This window comes from Sceloporus undulatus, chromosome 1 (assembly GCF_019175285.1).
Source record: "Sceloporus undulatus isolate JIND9_A2432 ecotype Alabama chromosome 1, SceUnd_v1.1, whole genome shotgun sequence".
Lineage (NCBI taxonomy): Eukaryota > Metazoa > Chordata > Lepidosauria > Squamata > Phrynosomatidae > Sceloporus > Sceloporus undulatus.
The window spans coordinates 180,070,555-180,089,004 of NC_056522.1; the positions used below are offsets into that span (position 1 = coordinate 180,070,555).

The following is an 18,450-nucleotide window of genomic DNA, read 5'->3' on the forward strand; positions in this document are numbered from 1 at the left end:
GTTTTGTTTGAGTACAGAGTGGAATTTTGAATTGATAACCCAATGGGAAATAAATGTCGGAGATCTAGTCCATATCAACCTCTGGCTAAAGCAATGAAACAGTTGAAAATTGATGAACTTCTAACAGCTAACTGTCCTGTGAGTAATCTGCCTATTTCATCTACCATTATTGCCCTGGTGGCGCAGTGGTTAAATGCCTGTACTGCAGCCATTCACTCAAAACCACAAGGTTGCGAGTTCAAGACCAGCAAAAGGGCCCAAGCTCGACTCAGGCTTGCATCCTTCCGAGGTTGCTAAAATGAGTACCCAGACTGTTGGGGGCAAATTAGCTTACTTGCTAATTAGCTTACTTGCTGTTCACCGCTATGATCTTTGGAATAGCGGTATATAAATAAAACAAAACAAATTATTATTCTAAATAATAGGTTTGCTGCATTGAGTAACAAAACCCCTGTCTCAACTCAGAACTGTGATTCGTCAGTTATTTTTACTTCCCCTACTTCAGATGATATTTTGAACTTTTCAATCCTAATTATTTAGTTGAAAGCTTTCTAACATCCCCAATGGTGATAGCAATATTTGAAAATTTGCAAAGGTTTTTTAATAACATGAATGCAGTGGAATGTGGCTAGCACAGTTTATAAAGTCTTTCTCTCAATCTAAGAGTAACTGTCAGATAAGGAGTAATAAGGAACTATATACTATCAGATGTGAATATTTTCCTTGAAATACACCACTGATTGGCAGCTGATGCCTGTCCACAGACTACCAATTTGAGTTGCACTGATTTAGAGAATCAAATGAAATCTTCTGCAAGCCTAACACTTGCCCTCTGCTCTTATAATTTAATGTAGACTAGCTCGACTTTTGTTCACCCCCCCCCCCCCATTTAATTTTGGAAGACATTGAGATTTAAAGATCTGGCCCAGCTTTTAAAATCAATTGAAAAGGTAGCTTGACTTGAAGGCTTTATGGGGAAAGCAAATGAGTGGAAGGTTTCCCCAAATGATCATATATATGGCTAATATTGACCAAATTGAGGCTATCGTACTTTGGACACATCAGGAGAAAGCATGCTTCCTTACAAAAGACAATAATGCTAGGAAAAGTGGAGGGCAGAAGGAATGGATGGATAGACTGAATCAGAGACTTCGCAGGCATGAATTTACAGGACCTGAGAAGAGCAGTAGAGGATGAGGGGGTTGGGATTGGGGATGTCTCTTTCACAGTGTTGCCATAAGTTGTGATCAGCTCATGGGCAGTTAAAAACAGAAATAATGATGGCTAATACTGTATTAATTTATTAGCAGAACAGTCCTGTGGGTTAGTGGTGGCTAGTTTCCATGCCAGCTGGATGCTGAATTTGTTTCAGATGTTAGCTTGTGCTTTAAAGAAGTTACTCAAGGTGCTGAGCCCCACCCTAACTTTTGATTCAGCACACTGGACAGTTCCTTTAAAGTTAAGACTAAACCTCAGAGCAAATTTTCCTGCTTGCAGAGAGGGACATGGGAGCAAGCTGCTGCCATTGTAGCGAGAGTGCAAAGGCAGACAGAATCATTATGCTCCACATGTACCTGTGACCCTGTGGAAAAATACTTGTCAGGCCTAGGGCAAGCACACTTCCCCCTCTCTTTGGAGCCATGCTGGGGAAATTCAAGAGCTTTGGCACAAGATGACTGATTGATTGCTTGCTTTTATTCTTACTGAGCTCTGTCACTTGGAAGGCTTTCAGAGGATCTTACCTATCTATAAAGAAGGAAGGGGAAGAGAAGAGGTCAACCACTCTCTGACTTACAGTTTTAAAAGGCATGGCGTCAAAAAAAAAGGAACGAGGAGGGAAAAGAAAACAAGAATATTCAGGCACAGTTCCAGTGAATTCCCAGAATGCTTCAGTTTCAAGGAGATCTTTCATGGTGGAGGAAGCTTCCAGTGGTGGAGGTAGACTTCCCTTTCTGCAAGCAGAGCAAGAGCAGGAGAGAACTCCACAAAACCAGATCAGCAGCCACATGTTCTCCCAAGAACTGTAAGACTGTACCCTTCTAAATCAATATTTCAGACAGACTATCGTGTTTTAGAAAAGCACAAGTCTTATTTTGTAGCACTCTGGGAAAAGAAGTACAGAGAGAAGAAACAGTAACAGTAATAGCAACAACAGGGGCAATCCAAAATGTAAAATGAAAAAGAATTGATCCTGAAACACATGGGAAGCACATTGCTTGGGGCTACAGAAACCTATACTCCTGTCAAGAAACTTCCACAGCCGCCTGTGGCCTTTGGTGTCTTGTGTTTCATTTTCAATTTCTCTAAACTCCTCACAGGAATAGAAATGCTTTCTGATATTTAGCTCTTTGCCTTCAGTAATAGGTTTCAGGTACTGTAACAGGAATAGAATTATCTTCGCCTGTCTAGTTCAATATGAAAGTTTTGTAAGTCAGTGCTATGCAGACTGTGGTCCCATTGTGCCTCACCGCTGGACAATTTTGGAATTGCCACCCTTCATTTGATTTTCATCTCAATTTCAGTTATTTTCCCCCACTAAGGGACTGGGTATGAATTATAAATACAATTGTATTATAGCCTTATGTACCTTTTCTCTATGTATACTTCATTTCTTTTATGCCTCCCTCTTCCTCAACTATATACATTAGAAGAAATACAAAGACAGGAAATTTCTAAGTCTCAAACTCTAACAAAATCACTACTTTATCTATTAAATATCATCATCTTTTACAATCATTCTGCTGCTTTCTGAAAATAGGTTTTAAAAATATGATTTGGAGTAATCTATTTCAAGTAGTAGTCTGTATGAGGCTTGAAATGTGTGTACATTCTCCTAAGAGGGTCAAAGTGAATATAAAGTCTCACGTTGCTATTTTCAGACCTACTTTTAGCACATCAGCATTACAGTTAGGAATTCCCATGTTCTGGGACTCAGAAGGTGGGCGCCATCCCTAATATAGTGGTGCAGATGTCAAATCTCTAAGAGTGTTCTTCTTTTGGAATTATTAGTGTGTGAAAACAGAATTGGTGGTATGCTCCTGTTCAAGGATTTGGCCCCTAGGTTCTTCGCAGTAGGATAAATCCTGTGCTTCAACCTCAGTTCCTTTTCACAAAATGGTAGTATTGTGTGAAATGTATAGTACAAAATGGTAGTATCATTACATCGTGTGAAATGTGAAAATTCGTGTGGTATAATGTCAGAATGGAACTGGGAAATACCAATTCTCAATTCAGCCATGAAGCTTCCCGGCTGACCTTGGACCAAACACCAGCTCTCCACATATTCTGCATCACATCATTTTTGTGAGGATAATGGGAGAGGGGGAGAACCATATGTGCTCCTACTTGAAGTCCATCAAGAAAAAGCATTATATAATAAATATGAGAAATGAGCAAGATGGTAGATACAGTGACACAGTTGTTGCTGAGAAGGGAGATTTCAGGGATCCTACATGTAGCCCTATCTCTGTCATAGGAGTATATTTCACTTTGTTGTGCTGATTTATTCATGTGCAATATTTTGCCTCTCAGCTCAGCTGACAATGGCCCACCAACATCTGAAAGAGGGATGAGCCTTTATCAGTTCTGATAACATACCTACCACAAAAGAACAACATAATCAGTGGCAACTAATGGCTCCCATGTTAGTGGAGGTCATGAATACTGAAGGAGCTGTCCAAGGTGGCCAAGGAAACTTACCTATGGCCCTTTCATATTGTACAGTTCTAGCAGTATGATTCCACTCTAAACTGCCATAGCAATTTCCTTTGGAATCCTGGGATTGGTAGTTAGCTCCTTTTACGCTGCTGGCCAAAGTACAAACTTCGTTTCCACAGAATGCAGCTATTGTAGCTGAAGCAGAATCATATTGCTAGAACTGTGTGCTATGAAGGGATCCCAGAGTTGAGCACCCTGGATAGTTCCTTTAAAGTCTGGACTAAAGTCTGGAGCATATTCACCATTCCACTGACAATGGACTCATTGACAACCATTAAACATAGGGACATTAGCAAGCCCCCTGCTGGATCAAATGAAACACCAGATGCTCTGAGGAAAGCCACAAATGGAATATAATGGCAATAGCTCTCTCCCACTGGTATTTCAGGGCAAATGGCCCCTGGATACTGAAGGTAGTCTGTTTAGCCACTATGACCAGTACTGGATGATAGCATAAACCTTCATGAATTTGAGTCATTCCCTTTTAAAGCTGCCCAAGGTACACACACACATACACTGTATATAAATGAGATAGAAAGTAACTTACCCTGGGATCTTTTTCTAAGCGAAGCTGGTGCTGAAGACTGCGCCGTGTCCGGCCTTTGGCCATGCCATTATGAAAAAAATGGTATCCATCTTCTACAAAGGGAAGCTGAGGAAGGTTTTGAAAAGGAATTATTAGAGATCATTCTTGTGCTGGTCATTCTAAGTATCTTTTTTCTAGTCCCTATAAATTAAGTGGTGCTATATACCTACAAGTTGATTGACAAGCCAATGCTAAGGTGAACTTATGGCATTTTGTTGGCAAGATTTTATTCAGAGTGGGTTTGCTGTTGCCTCCTTTGGACTCTGAGAGAATTTGGGTTTCCATTGCTGAATAGGGATACAAACTCTGGTTTCCCAGAGTCCTAGTCCAGCATTCAACCACTGCTCTATGCTTGCTCTCACCAGACTCCCTGGGACCCCCTTCTTCATATAGAAGATGTAGTGAATTGGTTTCCTGTATGGCCTTTACATAGGTCCTTTCACATTCCCTACTATAATTTTCAAAACAAGAAGAAGATTCCCAGATGCTTCAAGATCTGATTCTTGGTTTTGACTGTGTAGCCTTTTGAAAGTCTCTGGGGAGAAAATTGGCCTTTGGACACTCTGCAGTCACCCTTCCCCATTATAAACAGTAGATAAAACATTCCGTCATGAAAAGAAGTCAACAATTCCATAATCCAGGAAGAAGAGAACAATGCAAATACATGTTTTCACAGTCAAATGCAGTATTATATCACCAAACACCACACCTCCCCAGAGATGGACAGCTGTAGCAATGCATGCAGTCACTCACTTGAACCTATGTACTCCAACAAATTAGACTTGCTTATATAACATCCTCCATGTTGTTGTTTTTGCTTACCTACAAAAAGACAGGTCCCTACCCTGTGGGTTTTGCCATCTGAAGATGAATACATAGAAGGCAATACATAGATAGGGTGGGGTGGAGGGAATCAAAGTAAAGAGAGGAATAATATGACATCTGTTCAGTTATATATGTTTAGGATTGCCAAAGGGGGATTTATCTTTGGTATTAACAGGGAAAGTAATATATTATTTTATAAATCCAGTAACATGAACAAATCTTGCCAAGAAAACCCCATGATAGGTTCTCCTTAGGGTCATCAGAAGTCAGAAAACGCTTGAAGGCACACAACAAGTAACATGAGGCAACAATGTATTATCTCCCCTGCCCATTATACTAATCTGCTGACTTTTAAACTAAGGTTTCTCAGCTCTGCCAAGATCATTTCTTTTAAAAAGATACCAGCCTACTTAACACTGAAGTGGCAAATATGGACCTGGGCTGTGCCTGTTCTTGAAAACATTGCTATAAAACAAAACAAAACAAAAAAAACAATCAGAAAACTAAATTTCTAAACTAATAAAGACTATTACTTTATTTGTTTTTGAAGACTATCATCTGAGAATGCTGAAGCTGCAACTGATGGTGCTGAAGTGGTACCTATTCTCTACATCTGTGCAAGAATGGTGTGTACAGGTTGATACAAGTGACAGAATTCATAGATGCTGCTGAGAAAAATCCTCAAAAAATTGATGTTATTGTGTGCCTTCAAGTTGTTTCTGACTTATGGTAACCCTGTGACTGAATGTGACTCACCCAATGTCCCTAGTGGGTTTCCATTGCTGAGTGAGGAATCAAACCCTGATCTCCAGTCTTGTAATCTCAAACCACTACACCACACTGGAACTCATAAAAATAGTAGCTGCTTATTTCTGTGTCACTGACACTGAGAAAATTGAGTAATTTATATTGTCTATATTTTTCATAACAGACATGTTGTGTTGTTATCTGCCATTAAGGATGCCATGGCTCTACACTGAAGAAATAATGCCCCATCCTATTGAATCCTGGGGTTTATAGCCTTTTCTACCAAAGAGTGCTCATCCATCACAAAACTACAAATCTCAAGATAATGTAGGATGAAGCCATGACAGATAAGTTGTGTCAAACTGCATTATTACTGCAGTGTAGATGCACACCAAGTCAGCTTCGATTTATAGTGATCTAATGAATGAGAGACCCAAAAGAGTACCAATTATCAATCGTCTTTCGCAGTCTTATAAACTCAGAACCTTGGCTTCCCTCATTGAATCCATCCACCTATAGTACAATCTCTACCTTTTTCTACTATCTTTTACTTTATCGAGCATTATGATCTTTTCCAGCGAGTCCAGTCACCTCATGATATGCCGGGACAGCTTCAGTTTAGTCATCTTCCTTCCTAATGAGAGTTCAGGCTTGATTTGCTCTAAGACCCACTGACTTGAGATTGAATCTGCACCTGAACTTGTTCTAAAACTGGAAAGGACTACATTAATGGGGTCAGAAGGACTACTTAAAGCTCCTTAACAGTCTCTGGCAAAATATGACAGACACATCCAGTGCTTGAGAAATTATATTTAAGGGTCCCAGGAAAGGCTATGAAAGCCAGCAGAGTAGCTGGCATACTTTTCAACCCCCACCCCCAACTAAAGGTGATATATTCCCAATCTGTATTTGCAGGAAGAAACAAAAAGAAGCAATCTAGGGTGGGAAAGGATGTACTGTCAGAGAGCTGATTTTTCTCTCTCTCGAAATTAAAACTATCAGGAATGCAGATTTCTTTCTCTCTCTCAGGGGGTCTGGTGTGATGCAGCTGATCTGCATTTGATATATGTCAGGAGTGTTGAGATGGTGTATCTTCCTATGCTCAACACATATACAGAATCACAGAGCTGGAGAAGACCACAAGGACCATCCAATCCAAACCCCTGTCATGCAGGAGCACACTATCAAAGCACCCCCAAAAGACTGCCATCCAGCCTCTGTTTAAAAACCTCCACAGCTGACTCCACCACACTTTCTGGCAGCATATTCCACTGTCAGGAAGTTGAGGTGGAATCCCTTCCCCTGTACTGTACTTTGAATCCATTGCTCCATGTCTTAGTGTCTGGAGCAGCAGAAAGCAAGCTTGCTTCATCCCCAATATGGCATCCCTTCAAATATTTGAACACGGCTATAATGCCACCCTTAACCTTCTCTTCTCCAGGCTAAGCATACCCAGCTTCCTAAGCTACTCCTCATAGGGTATGGTATCCAGACTCTTCACCATTTTGGTCACCCTCCTCTGGACACATATTGGCTTTTTAGCCAATAAACCCAAACATAATCAAAACAACATAAATTTCCAGAGATTTTTTTTTCTTTTTGGATTTCCAGGTGTTAGAACATAAGCTGTTTAAAGAAAAACTCATCCTCAGCAGAGAGATTCAGGCAGACTGCAAACATTGTGATAAATATTCTGTGTGTATCCCCCCATGAGGCTGCTCTTACAGAGTGCTGTCAATTTTGCTGCACATCTCTCTGGGTTTTCCTGGCTCAAAATAATTCAGACCCATCCTGCTAGTTACTCATTTTCAATTCCATTTTTATTGGTGTTACAAACTATCTCTTTTCCAGTATGAAGAACAGCAATAAACATTGTGACCTATTTGGCTGGTTCCTAACGGAATGCTTTTGATCTCTGATGCATAGTAAAAATTGTGGAAGAGCAGGGTGTAATGCAATTCTTTGCCAACTGATTATAATTGAATAATGTATTGTCACACCCTCTGGGCCTGTGTGAAAAGCCAAAGAAACCATCTGAGTAGCTCTGTTGTTTTGGGTTTCTTTTACTAGCTTTTGGGTGAATCCCTGGAGTTCCTTTCAAAGCTGGAATTCTTATCCATTAAATAATTTGTAATATAACTGGCACTATATATATGTTTTAAAAAATGGAAGTGTCTTGGTGGACTGCATGCTACATGTTGTTATCATAGACTCATGCTTCATTCAATAGTTCAGGCAACCTTGACTGCAGTGATTGCAGTTTATATGTGGACAGTGGTGGCTGGTCAGATGTCAATCCAGTGTAGGAGTGGAAAGAATATATATTAACCCCCCCCCCCCCCCCCCCCCCCCCCGTCGCCAATGATTTTAAAATACAAGCCAGGAAGCCCTAAGGAGGAGAACCCTAGACAGGACAGACTATTTACAGTATTATGCTGTGTAGAAAATGCACACTTTTTGTGCAGAAAACAGGATTTTCTGCACAGAAAATGTTTCCTACAAAAAAGCGGCTTTTTCAGCATAGAAAATAACATTCCTCCACAGAGTATTTCAGAACAGAAAACATTATGTACAGAAAACATCTGCAAAAAATTACATAGAATCATAGAGTTGGAAGAGAGCACAAGGGCCAACCAGTCCAATCCCCTGCCATGCAGGAATACACAATCAAAGCCCCCCCCCACCAAGAAATGGCCATCCAGCCTCTGTATAAACACCTCAAAGGAGACTTGACCACTCTCCAGGGGAGCGTGTTGCATTGTCAAACAGCTCTTACTGCCAGGAAGTTCTTCCTAACATTTTGGTGGCATCCCTTGCAGTTTGAATCCATCACCTCATGTTGTAGTCTCTGGAACAGCAAAAAATAAGCTTGCTCCAACTTCAATATGACATCACTTCATATATTTAAACAGGACTATCATATCACCTCTTAACATACTCTTCTCCAGGTTAAATATACCCAGCTTCCTAAGCCACCACCCATAAGGCATGACTTCCAGACCTTTCACCATTTTGGTTGCCCTCCTTTGCACGTGCTCCAATTTGTCAACACCTTCCTTCCTTCCTTTTTTCCATCCTTCCATCGCTTCTTTTTTTCCTCTGTCAGTCTGTCTTTTCCCCCCTAGCAACTAAGCCTCAAAAAACCTTCCAAAGTGTGCAATTTTCAAGTTAACATTATTCGTATCCCTAATGGAAGTGATGAATCTGCTCTGGTCTTAGGAGCCCTGATGGTGCAGTGGTTGAATGTCAGTACTGCAGCCACTCACTCACAAACCACAAGGTTCTGAGTTCAATCCCAACCAGGGGCTCAGGGTTGACTCAGCCTGGTATCCTTCCAAGGTCACTAAAATGATCACTCAGTTTGCTAGGTGCAGTTGTAAACCACTTATAGACCACTTAGTGCGGTATGAAGCAGTATATAAATGAAGCTGTTGTTGCTATTGGTATTGCTATGGTCTTCAACCTGAACTTCAGAAGAAATGTCCAAGTAGTTGAATCTATGGTGTGTGTGTGTGTATGTGTGTGAAGAGAGGTAGGTACCTTGGACAGCTTGTTTAAAATTCATACTGAAACCCAGGGTAGATTCATCTCCCCTCTCAATGGAATTAGTAGGAATTAGGAATTAGTCCACAGAATTAGTAGTATTTGGACTGTCAGCCAAATGGTGCTAGTTAGTGCGTTCTCACTAAACGTCACTGAAGTGTTGTGTCTGAACAGAGTTTACAGACACACAAACCATAGCCTTGTCCCATCCTAACTTCCTATCCTCCCTGTAATGAGCAGTAAACTCTGCAAGAGTCTGGTGCCTGAATACCAGCACGCACACACAGACACACACACACACACACACACACACACACACACACACACACAGCAATCTAGACCCGCTGATAAAGCACCTTTCCAGATGTCAAGGACCCTATTATTTTTAATAAAGTAAATGATATCCTCTGTGGCTTCACCCATTTGGATATTCTGTCTAGGCATAGTGCCTGGACAGAACTTCAATAACAGTAATGGCTTCAGTGTTTTTGAGTGGTTGGATAAGTTATGGGTTTTAGCCTGAACTTTAGAGCAGCTATCCAAAATGCTGAATGAGATCCTCTTCCAAAAGGGAAGCAGATCCACTGCCCACTGAGAGAAGACTTACTACCTTGTTGGCATTAGAGCCATCATTTGCCACTGCCAAGTAGGTAGGTAGCACATCTCACAAGTATGTGCTTATGTACTTTTTAAAGAAAAATAATTTCCATACAGGAGACACCTGGAGCCGACAGAAACCTCCCCCTAACTGAACAAATAAATTAAACATTTTCCCAAAATCATTTTCAAAAAGGAAAGGAAAGGGGGAAAAATAGAATTGTGCTGTAGGAAATCTCTAGCAGAACTCTCTTTTGTAATCAGTTCTATGTGTTTCATTTTCCAGCACCCTTCTTTTGACTCGAAAATGAAGTGGGGAGTTAGAAAAAAGGCTGGGAGTTCTGCCTACTTTCAGTTTTGGTTCAGGGAGTTCTCTTGGCTGTGACATGTCATGGAAGAGAGGCGGAATTGACCAAGGACTCACAGAAAACACAGAAGAGTTATATTAAAAGGTCTGAATGTATGAGGCCGCTGAAGCTTTGTCTGCACCAATGACTCTTTCTTAAGGATGGCAACCATTAAACTCTAATTGAAATCTGCACTTTCCAAATCTGTGGTTAATGGCTCAATTACCTATGTCAATCAAATGAATAATGCTTTTCCTGAGTCTCAGATTTTCAAGACTTCACGAGCTACACCTCAAAACACTGGGAAGCAAGTTGAAGCTCACACTGAATTAAGCTTTCCCAATCCTTTTATCCGCCCATGGAAGAGGTTGCACAGGATCCAAACCTATCAAGGGCTTTGCAGAAGACAAATATCTCTCAGTGAAAATAGTGTGGGCTTGCAGATATTTTATATTTCAACCCCATTGTGCAACACAGATTTTTAAGGCTCAGGATAAGTTGCTTACCCATATTGAGAAGGAGTAGTGATGGGCACCTTGATAGCACTATTGAAATGGGAGGCAGCCATGGCAGCAGGAACATGTGGCTAGTGAGGCTTGCCAAAAGTCACACATACTATCACCTCATCACCAGCTATTAAGGCCAGGCATCAGTAATTGGAGGGGGGAGGAATGACATATTTAGACATATCTTGCAAAGCTTTAACTATATTAAATTAAGACTTGGTATGATGCATCCAGGCCATAGTACAGTGGGCCCTTAGTATCTGCTGGGGTTCGGTTCTAGGACCCCCTCCCAGTGGATACCAAAATCTGTTGATGCTCAAATCCCTTTATATACAATGCTGTGGTAAAATTGTGTCCCTTATATAAAATAGCAAAATCAAGGTTTGCTTTTGAGAATTTATATTTGTTTTAAATATTTTCAAGTTGTGGATTGTTGAATCCATGGTTACAGAGGGCCAACTGTATTTCCACTTTCTATGTATGATTAGGAAAGCTGGACAGTGAAGAAAACTGACAGGAAGACAATCATCTCAAGTGAAGTGAAGTGCTAGAGAGGGTGTTACAGATAGAGCAAACCAAGCCAGGAGCTAAGATGACTAAACTGAGGTTGCCGTACGTATCATGAGAAGACAGGACTCATTAGAAAACACTTTGAAAGGTATAATTTTCTGTGAGGCTGAGGACAAATTCACACAGTTAGGGTAACATCACCAGCAAAAGGGGAAATGATTCCACAAGGAAAAGAGCTACAGACGACATAGAGTGGGCTATTGGTATCCACTGGGTTTTGATTCCAGAACCTCCAATGGATACTCAAATCTTGCTATAAGGAATGCCATAGTAAAATGGTACCCTTTATATAAAACGGAAAAAAATCAAGGTTTCCTATTTGGATTTTTTAAAATATATATATTTTCAAGCCATGGATGCTTATATCTGTGGATAACAAATCTGTCAGTAAGGAGGGCTGACTGTGTATTTGCATAAAATGCTCCTTTAAAATGTAAGTGCATATTTGCAGATAATGACAATTATTTAAATAGAAATGCAATCCATCTCACCACAGTGGTGAAGATTGTGACCAGGTGATCAGTGCATCTGCTGCATGGGTGGTAACTGTTAGCTGCCTGCTCTCCCTTCTTGATAGTTCTTTATTTTTGACACCAGAGTTGGGCTGGACAAATGAAGTATGCCTTCCAGAACTGTCCTAGTATGACACATAGCTGTCACAGTAGTCAGAGCATTAACATGAAGAATTGGGAATGACAGGAGCCAACCAGCATCACACCAACCAGGTGGCCATAACTATTGGCATTCACTCAGAGCCTGAAAAATAATGAACACAATAACATGTTCCAGTCAACCACAGCTGAGCAGTGATGCACTCCTCAGAAATAACAGTCCAAGCACTGCATATACATGGTGGGGTGGCTAAAACTAAGTAACTAAAACTAACTCTTATATCATTTTATTGTATTTTAAGAGGGGGGATTGAGGGTTTTGGAATACATGTTTTTTAATCTTTGTAAGCCACCCCGATTGCATCTTGTAGATGGGCGGGATTTAAATAAATTTTATTATTATTATTATTATTATTATTATTATTATTATTTAATAAAGAATATGTCACAGGCTGAAAGCATCCCAGGAACTTGCCAAGCACCCAGGACAGCCCCCCATTTTTAAAAAAATCACTGATAGGTTTTGAACTATCCATGCTGTTACTTACAGGCTGCATCAACACTGCAGAAATAATCCAGGTTGACACTCCTTTAACAGCCATGGCTCAGCACTGTGGAATTCTGCGAACTGTAGTTTTGTGAGACATTTAGCCTTCTCTTTCAGAGAGCTCTGGTGTCACAACAAACGTTTGCGTTTGTTACAGCTGCTCACCCATATTCCAAAAGAATAAAGTATGTGAACTTAACAGAGAAATGAAAAAGCAGAAGTTTTAAAAGGGGGGGGGGCAGAGACTTGGCAATACATGAAGGGTCCATTTTTAGCAATAGCAGCATCTGAGAGCTGAAAAAAATGAAATGCCACCCATCACATTCTGCCACCAAATAGCTCCATACCAACTAAGCTGCACCCAGAAGAACAGGCTTAATTATTTAGCTAATGAAAATAAATAGAATTCCAGCAGCAGATGACATCTTCACTATTTTTGCTGAGAAGATGACTGCTGTTTTTATTTTTCTTATGCATCCCGCCAGCAAGTTTCAAAGGGACCTGACAGTGAGATAAGAACAACTTTGGATGAGTTCACGTGTGATATTTAGCATATAGTGATGGACCGATGGCTTTCGTGCATCTGCAGGAAAGCCTACAGAGTGCATTGGGCACAGCCTATGTATCCCTAGCCCAAAAGTTCACACAGACAGTCACAAGGCATTGAATGGTGAACCACAGCAGGAGACAGGCAGGAGGGCAGGCATTGTGGCTTCTTTGCTGTTCTGAAGTAATAACCAAACTTCAGCACTCTAAGAACTTAAAAGTAAAATCAATCATTAGCAGCCTCTGAATATGCCAGCCACAGATGCTGGTACTCTTCTAGAACATGGCCATATAGCCCCAAAAAACCCACAAAAAAATATGGATGCCGGCCATGAAAGCCTCCAACTTCACATCAGCAGTCTGTTCCTATGGAAACTAAAGGTGACTTCAGATTTAGGGCCCCTGCGTTCCCAAAACCTCCAGATCCCATATATATGAAATCTGCTGTGTTTTATTTCCTTCCCTGAAACAACACAATAATTCAAGGGTCATCTGAATGCTAATCTCCCTTGGTCCTCTCATCCTGTTTAGAATGTGTGAGTTCTGCTCTAGGACCCAACATCTGTCTAAAAACCTGACAACCCACAACACAAGGTGCTGGTGCTGCTTCATCTCAGAGCACCCTAATCACACAAGTGCAAGCCTTTGCTCTACTGACCTGTGACTGCTTTATTTTACAGATTATTTAATCCATCCAAGTATTTTACTTCCTCTCTGTGCTTATCACTAGCACTGGTATATAGCATCCCAGACATTGTTCAATGGGAAAGTGCCACACACCATGGTTTCTACTTCCTTTGCAAGGATCAAAATCTGTCTGCAAAGGAGCATGAGTAAACTCTTCAGAGCACATTGAGGAACAGTGTAGATTGGACTGCCACTTCTAAGGACCACACTGTCGTTTGGTAGCAGAAATCCTCCAAGGACCAGTCAAGGGCTCCAATCATCCTTGATAGCAATGACTAGATTTCCCACCACATCACAACCCATTTGCTATTGCTACATGAATTTGACTCTACGCAGGATTGCCTCAAAATGTCTTGCTGCCTGACACAAAGAACAAAATGCCCCCAATGTCCACTTTATGTAGAGGAACTGATCATACTGTTAATCGACTCTTCTTTCAACATTGTCATAGGGCAACAGTCTACCTGTGTACATGTGAGGCTTCAGGGCACACAAAGTGTCGGCCTTCAGTGCCTTGCCTTTCAGTGCCTTGACCCTCAGCCTATGCTTCCTGAAATAGCTACCTCACTCTGCTTAATAGTGGAACTAATATTGACTCTGCCCCATGATTCACTCTGCCTACCTTCCAGTTTAACTTGTAGAATTTATAAAATGAAGTTCAGTTTTAAAGTACATATAGTTTGTTGTAGTTTTCAACAGGAATTCCCCACCCCACCACATTACCAACAGATGGACATGGTTGCATGTATGTAGATTACACCATTATTCCTATTTGCTGTCAGTGCAAGCATGCACATTCTCTCAGAGTCAGCAAGATTTGCATGGTTCTATATGCTCTTCGTTTGTACATTACTCAGATGGGTTTGGGCAAAATATACATTTATGTCAACCTCCTGTAAGCGTTTTTTCCACACCTTATTTCTACCTGTATCACTCTAATTTACAGTCTCCCCCCCCCACACACACACAACATCATTAGACACAACTAAATTGTAAGTAAAGCTCTTTTTACATGTTTTACAAAGAAGATGAAGCTTATTTCTTCATCTTTTAGATTTTGTGTGAGAGAGTGGATGTGGATGTGTTCAACTTGCCAGTTTAATTATTTTGATTGCTCAGTCACACTCCCAAATAGATTTCCATGTTCTTGTGTGACTACATCAAGGTTCATTATACCTACAAAGTAATCAGTAAAACCTATTTAACCACCAGCCATTGGCAAGGTCAGATAACTTGGAATTCTCAAGTCTGCAAAGAAATCCAAATGGGGGTATTTTTACAAGCATCTCTATTCTTATTTGCATGTGGATACCAACTCATTAGCAGTGCTTGGAAAACAACTTTTAAAAAGTACTGAGTTGCTATTCTAAGCCACCATCATTTCCAAAATAGCACCACTGGTTCCCATTATACTTGCATTTTTAAAAAGTAATTGTTTCCTTTTTCATTCCCCAAAAATAACTAAACTCGTTGCCTTTTTAGTGCCTTTTTAACAACAGTGGAATGCTACAGCCTCCTGGTCTCTGGTACATCGCTCACCTCACCAATGCACAAGACACCGTACAATCCAGCACATGACCTGATAGTCCTCCTCTGCCATATAGCAATAGTAATAGCAAGTACATTTCTATACCACTTATCAGTGCACTTAAGCATTCACTAAGCGGTTTACAACTGTAAGCTAATTGCCCCCAACAATCTGAGTACTCATTTTAGCGACCTCAGAAGGATGCAAGGCTGAGCCCCTGGCTGGTAATGAACTCACAACCTTATGGTTTGTGAGTGAGTGGCTGCAGTACAGGCATTCCACCACTGCGCCACCAGGGCTCTTTAGTGAAGCTACGTTCTCATAGCTATAAAAGTAACTTTAATATTACAGTTATGCTGCTTCAAAGAGTATTAACATAAAAGTACAATTTAATATGGTTCCACTTTCTTCAATGGTAAAATGGACTGATTACAAGTACAGGTTGAATCTCCCCAACACAAAATTCTTGGGACCTCAAGTGTTTGGGAATTTTGATTTTTTTTCCCAGCTTTTGGGAATATTTGCATATACACAAAGAGACATCCTGGAGATGGGACCCAAGCCTAAACATGAAATTCTTTTATCTTTTGTGTCCACCTTATACACATAGTCTCAAGGTAATTTTATACTTTTTAAAAATAATTTTGTGCATGTAATAAAGTGTGTGTACACTGAAACATCAGAAAGCAAAGGTATCATTATCTCAGCTACCCATGTGGCCAATTTGGAATTTGGAATGTTTCATACTTTGGAATTCTGGATACAGAATACTCAACCTGTAAATCATTCTTTTTAGCTAGTGATGACCAAGCTCTGCTCATTAATAGATATTTTCCACTAAAAATATACTTTGAAATAATGTAAAAATACTAGGCATGGATCCTTATTAATTATTCTCTGTACAGTAGCCCCAGGTGGCTTTCCCGCTCGCAAGCTCCCAGTTAAATAATTTAAACAGGATTTAATAATACATAGCAGGCTCCCCTTCCCTTTTGTTTCAGTTGCATCAGTCGCAGTGAAAAGAACAGGAGCTTTGAAAGCAGAAACGAACAGAAATTATCACAGTGCAAGCTTTTGGGGACTCAAATCCACTCCACCAGAGGTGAGATACATATCCTTTACTGTTTAATTGCAGCAAATCTAAGATGGCTTCTCCTCTGGCTATTGGTCTCATGAAGTACTAAGAATCTCCCAGCAAGTTTATCTTTATTGGGTGGAATGGAGACAGCAAGCATGCCTAAGCAAACAACAGCATCCTTACAGAAAATGGCAAGTCGGTTTTATATATCATGTTTCTACTTCAAATTACAATTAGGCACCTTTGTTATTGGCTAAGAACCCTTCCATCTACTCAGACAGAAGCCCAATTGTGTCCTGTGGGGCTGAACAAATGAGAAACATCCATACACACAGACAGAAACTTTTCGAGGCAGTGCTCTTGTTCTTGTTCTGTGGACCAGATACTCAGGGCTAGGCCTTCAAATATGAGAAATCTAATAGCAATAGAACAATTGTGATGTATGGTCCCACCTCTTACATGAAATATTTTTTGGAGATACATTTCAAAAGTGCCTTAAAGCCTCCTTCTCTCAAGGCAGGGAGGGAGCAGGCCATTATTCATTAATGGAGTCTGTGTTCACACCCTTGCTAAATAAAGGCAACTGTTAGTTGATAATGCTAATAGGTAGCTATTGCCCATCTAAATTGGGGTTAATCTTCCCCATGCTATCAGTCCTTTATTATATTAATCAAGTAAAATAAACACATCCTTTTAATTAGTTTCCCAGCATGTTCACAGTCATTAGTTCTGTCTACTGAGATGCTATATATTAGGGTACATCAAAATTGGTATAGTCTTCTGAAATGGGTGACAGATTTAAAACAGAGTGGAAGAAGAAAGTAAAAGGAAATGGGAAATTCTTTGCTCATTAATTACAGGGTTGGGGAAGAGGTTGCAAAACAGTAGGAATTTCATCTGCACACCACCATGGGTGTTTCAATAGCTGCATCAACTAGATGTGTGCCTGATAGGGGTAATCTGTAAAAATGGACTGTTGTAAACAGTTCTGTCTTTTTGCAGGTCTCCCTGCATTGCAGATTTGGAAAGAAATGGGCAAATGTGTAGAAGCAGCAGCCAAGTGGAGAGGATTGCAACCACACCTTGATAACTCAATTCCTCTTGGAACACACCCAGTCCTTAGATGGAAAGCAACCAGAGAATAACAAGAAGCTCCAAGGAGGGCTAGGAAAGAATCCTACCTGAAACCCTGCAGGACTGCTTTTGGCCAGAGTTGAGAATACTCAACTGGATGAACCAATGGGATGACTCTGTATAAGACATCTTGCTATGTTCCTGTAATCCTACATCCTACATGTATGGCTCCCATGAGAATGTAAGAAGAGTCCTGCTAAGTTAGACTATATGCCTATCTAGTTCAGCATTCTTTTTCCCACTGTGGGTAACCAGATATCTCTAGGAGGACTAGAGAACTGCTGCCACTTTGCAGTTTGAAACCACTTTAACTGTAATGGCTCCATCCTTTGGGATCCTGGGACTCATAGCTTGTTGTGGCACCAAAGCTCTCTGATAGAGAATGCTAAATATCTCACAAAACTACAGTTCCATCACTTTGAGCTATGGCAGTTAAAGCCATGTCAAACTGCATTTCTGCAGTGTAGATGCACCCTAGGAAGCCCATAAACAAAATGTAACTTCAGTAGCACCTCTTCATTCCCTATCTATTGGTGTTCAGAACATAATAACTTTGGAGTAACTAATTAAAACCAATAAGACATTTGTAATTAGTTCCTTTCTCCACCAACAATGGTATCACCATAATACCTTATACTGTAGTTTTAATGTAATAAAGGTCAAAAACTTTCTTTTTGTGGTGTAATGGTTATTTTTAGTTCCTTAGAATCAGAGTTGGAAGAGACCGCAAGGGCCATCCAGTCCAACCCCCTGCCATGCAGGAAATCTCAACCAAAGCATCCCTGACAGATGGCTATCCAGCTTCTGTTTAAAGACCTCCAAGGAAGGAGACTCCACTACATTCTGAGGGAGTGTGTTCCACTGTCGAACAACCCTTACTG

General features: G+C 40.6%; 1 protein-coding gene across 1 annotated transcript in view; it reads right to left on the bottom strand.

Moving 5' to 3' along the window:
• Nucleotides 1–18,450, bottom strand: part of PCSK2 (proprotein convertase subtilisin/kexin type 2) — a 136,010-nt gene that overhangs the window by 103,944 nt on the left and 13,616 nt on the right. The window contains exon 2 of the mRNA XM_042446790.1: nt 4,265–4,369. Coding sequence (XP_042302724.1) covers nt 4,265–4,369 — 105 coding nt within the window. The remainder of the gene's footprint in view (nt 1–4,264; nt 4,370–18,450) is intronic.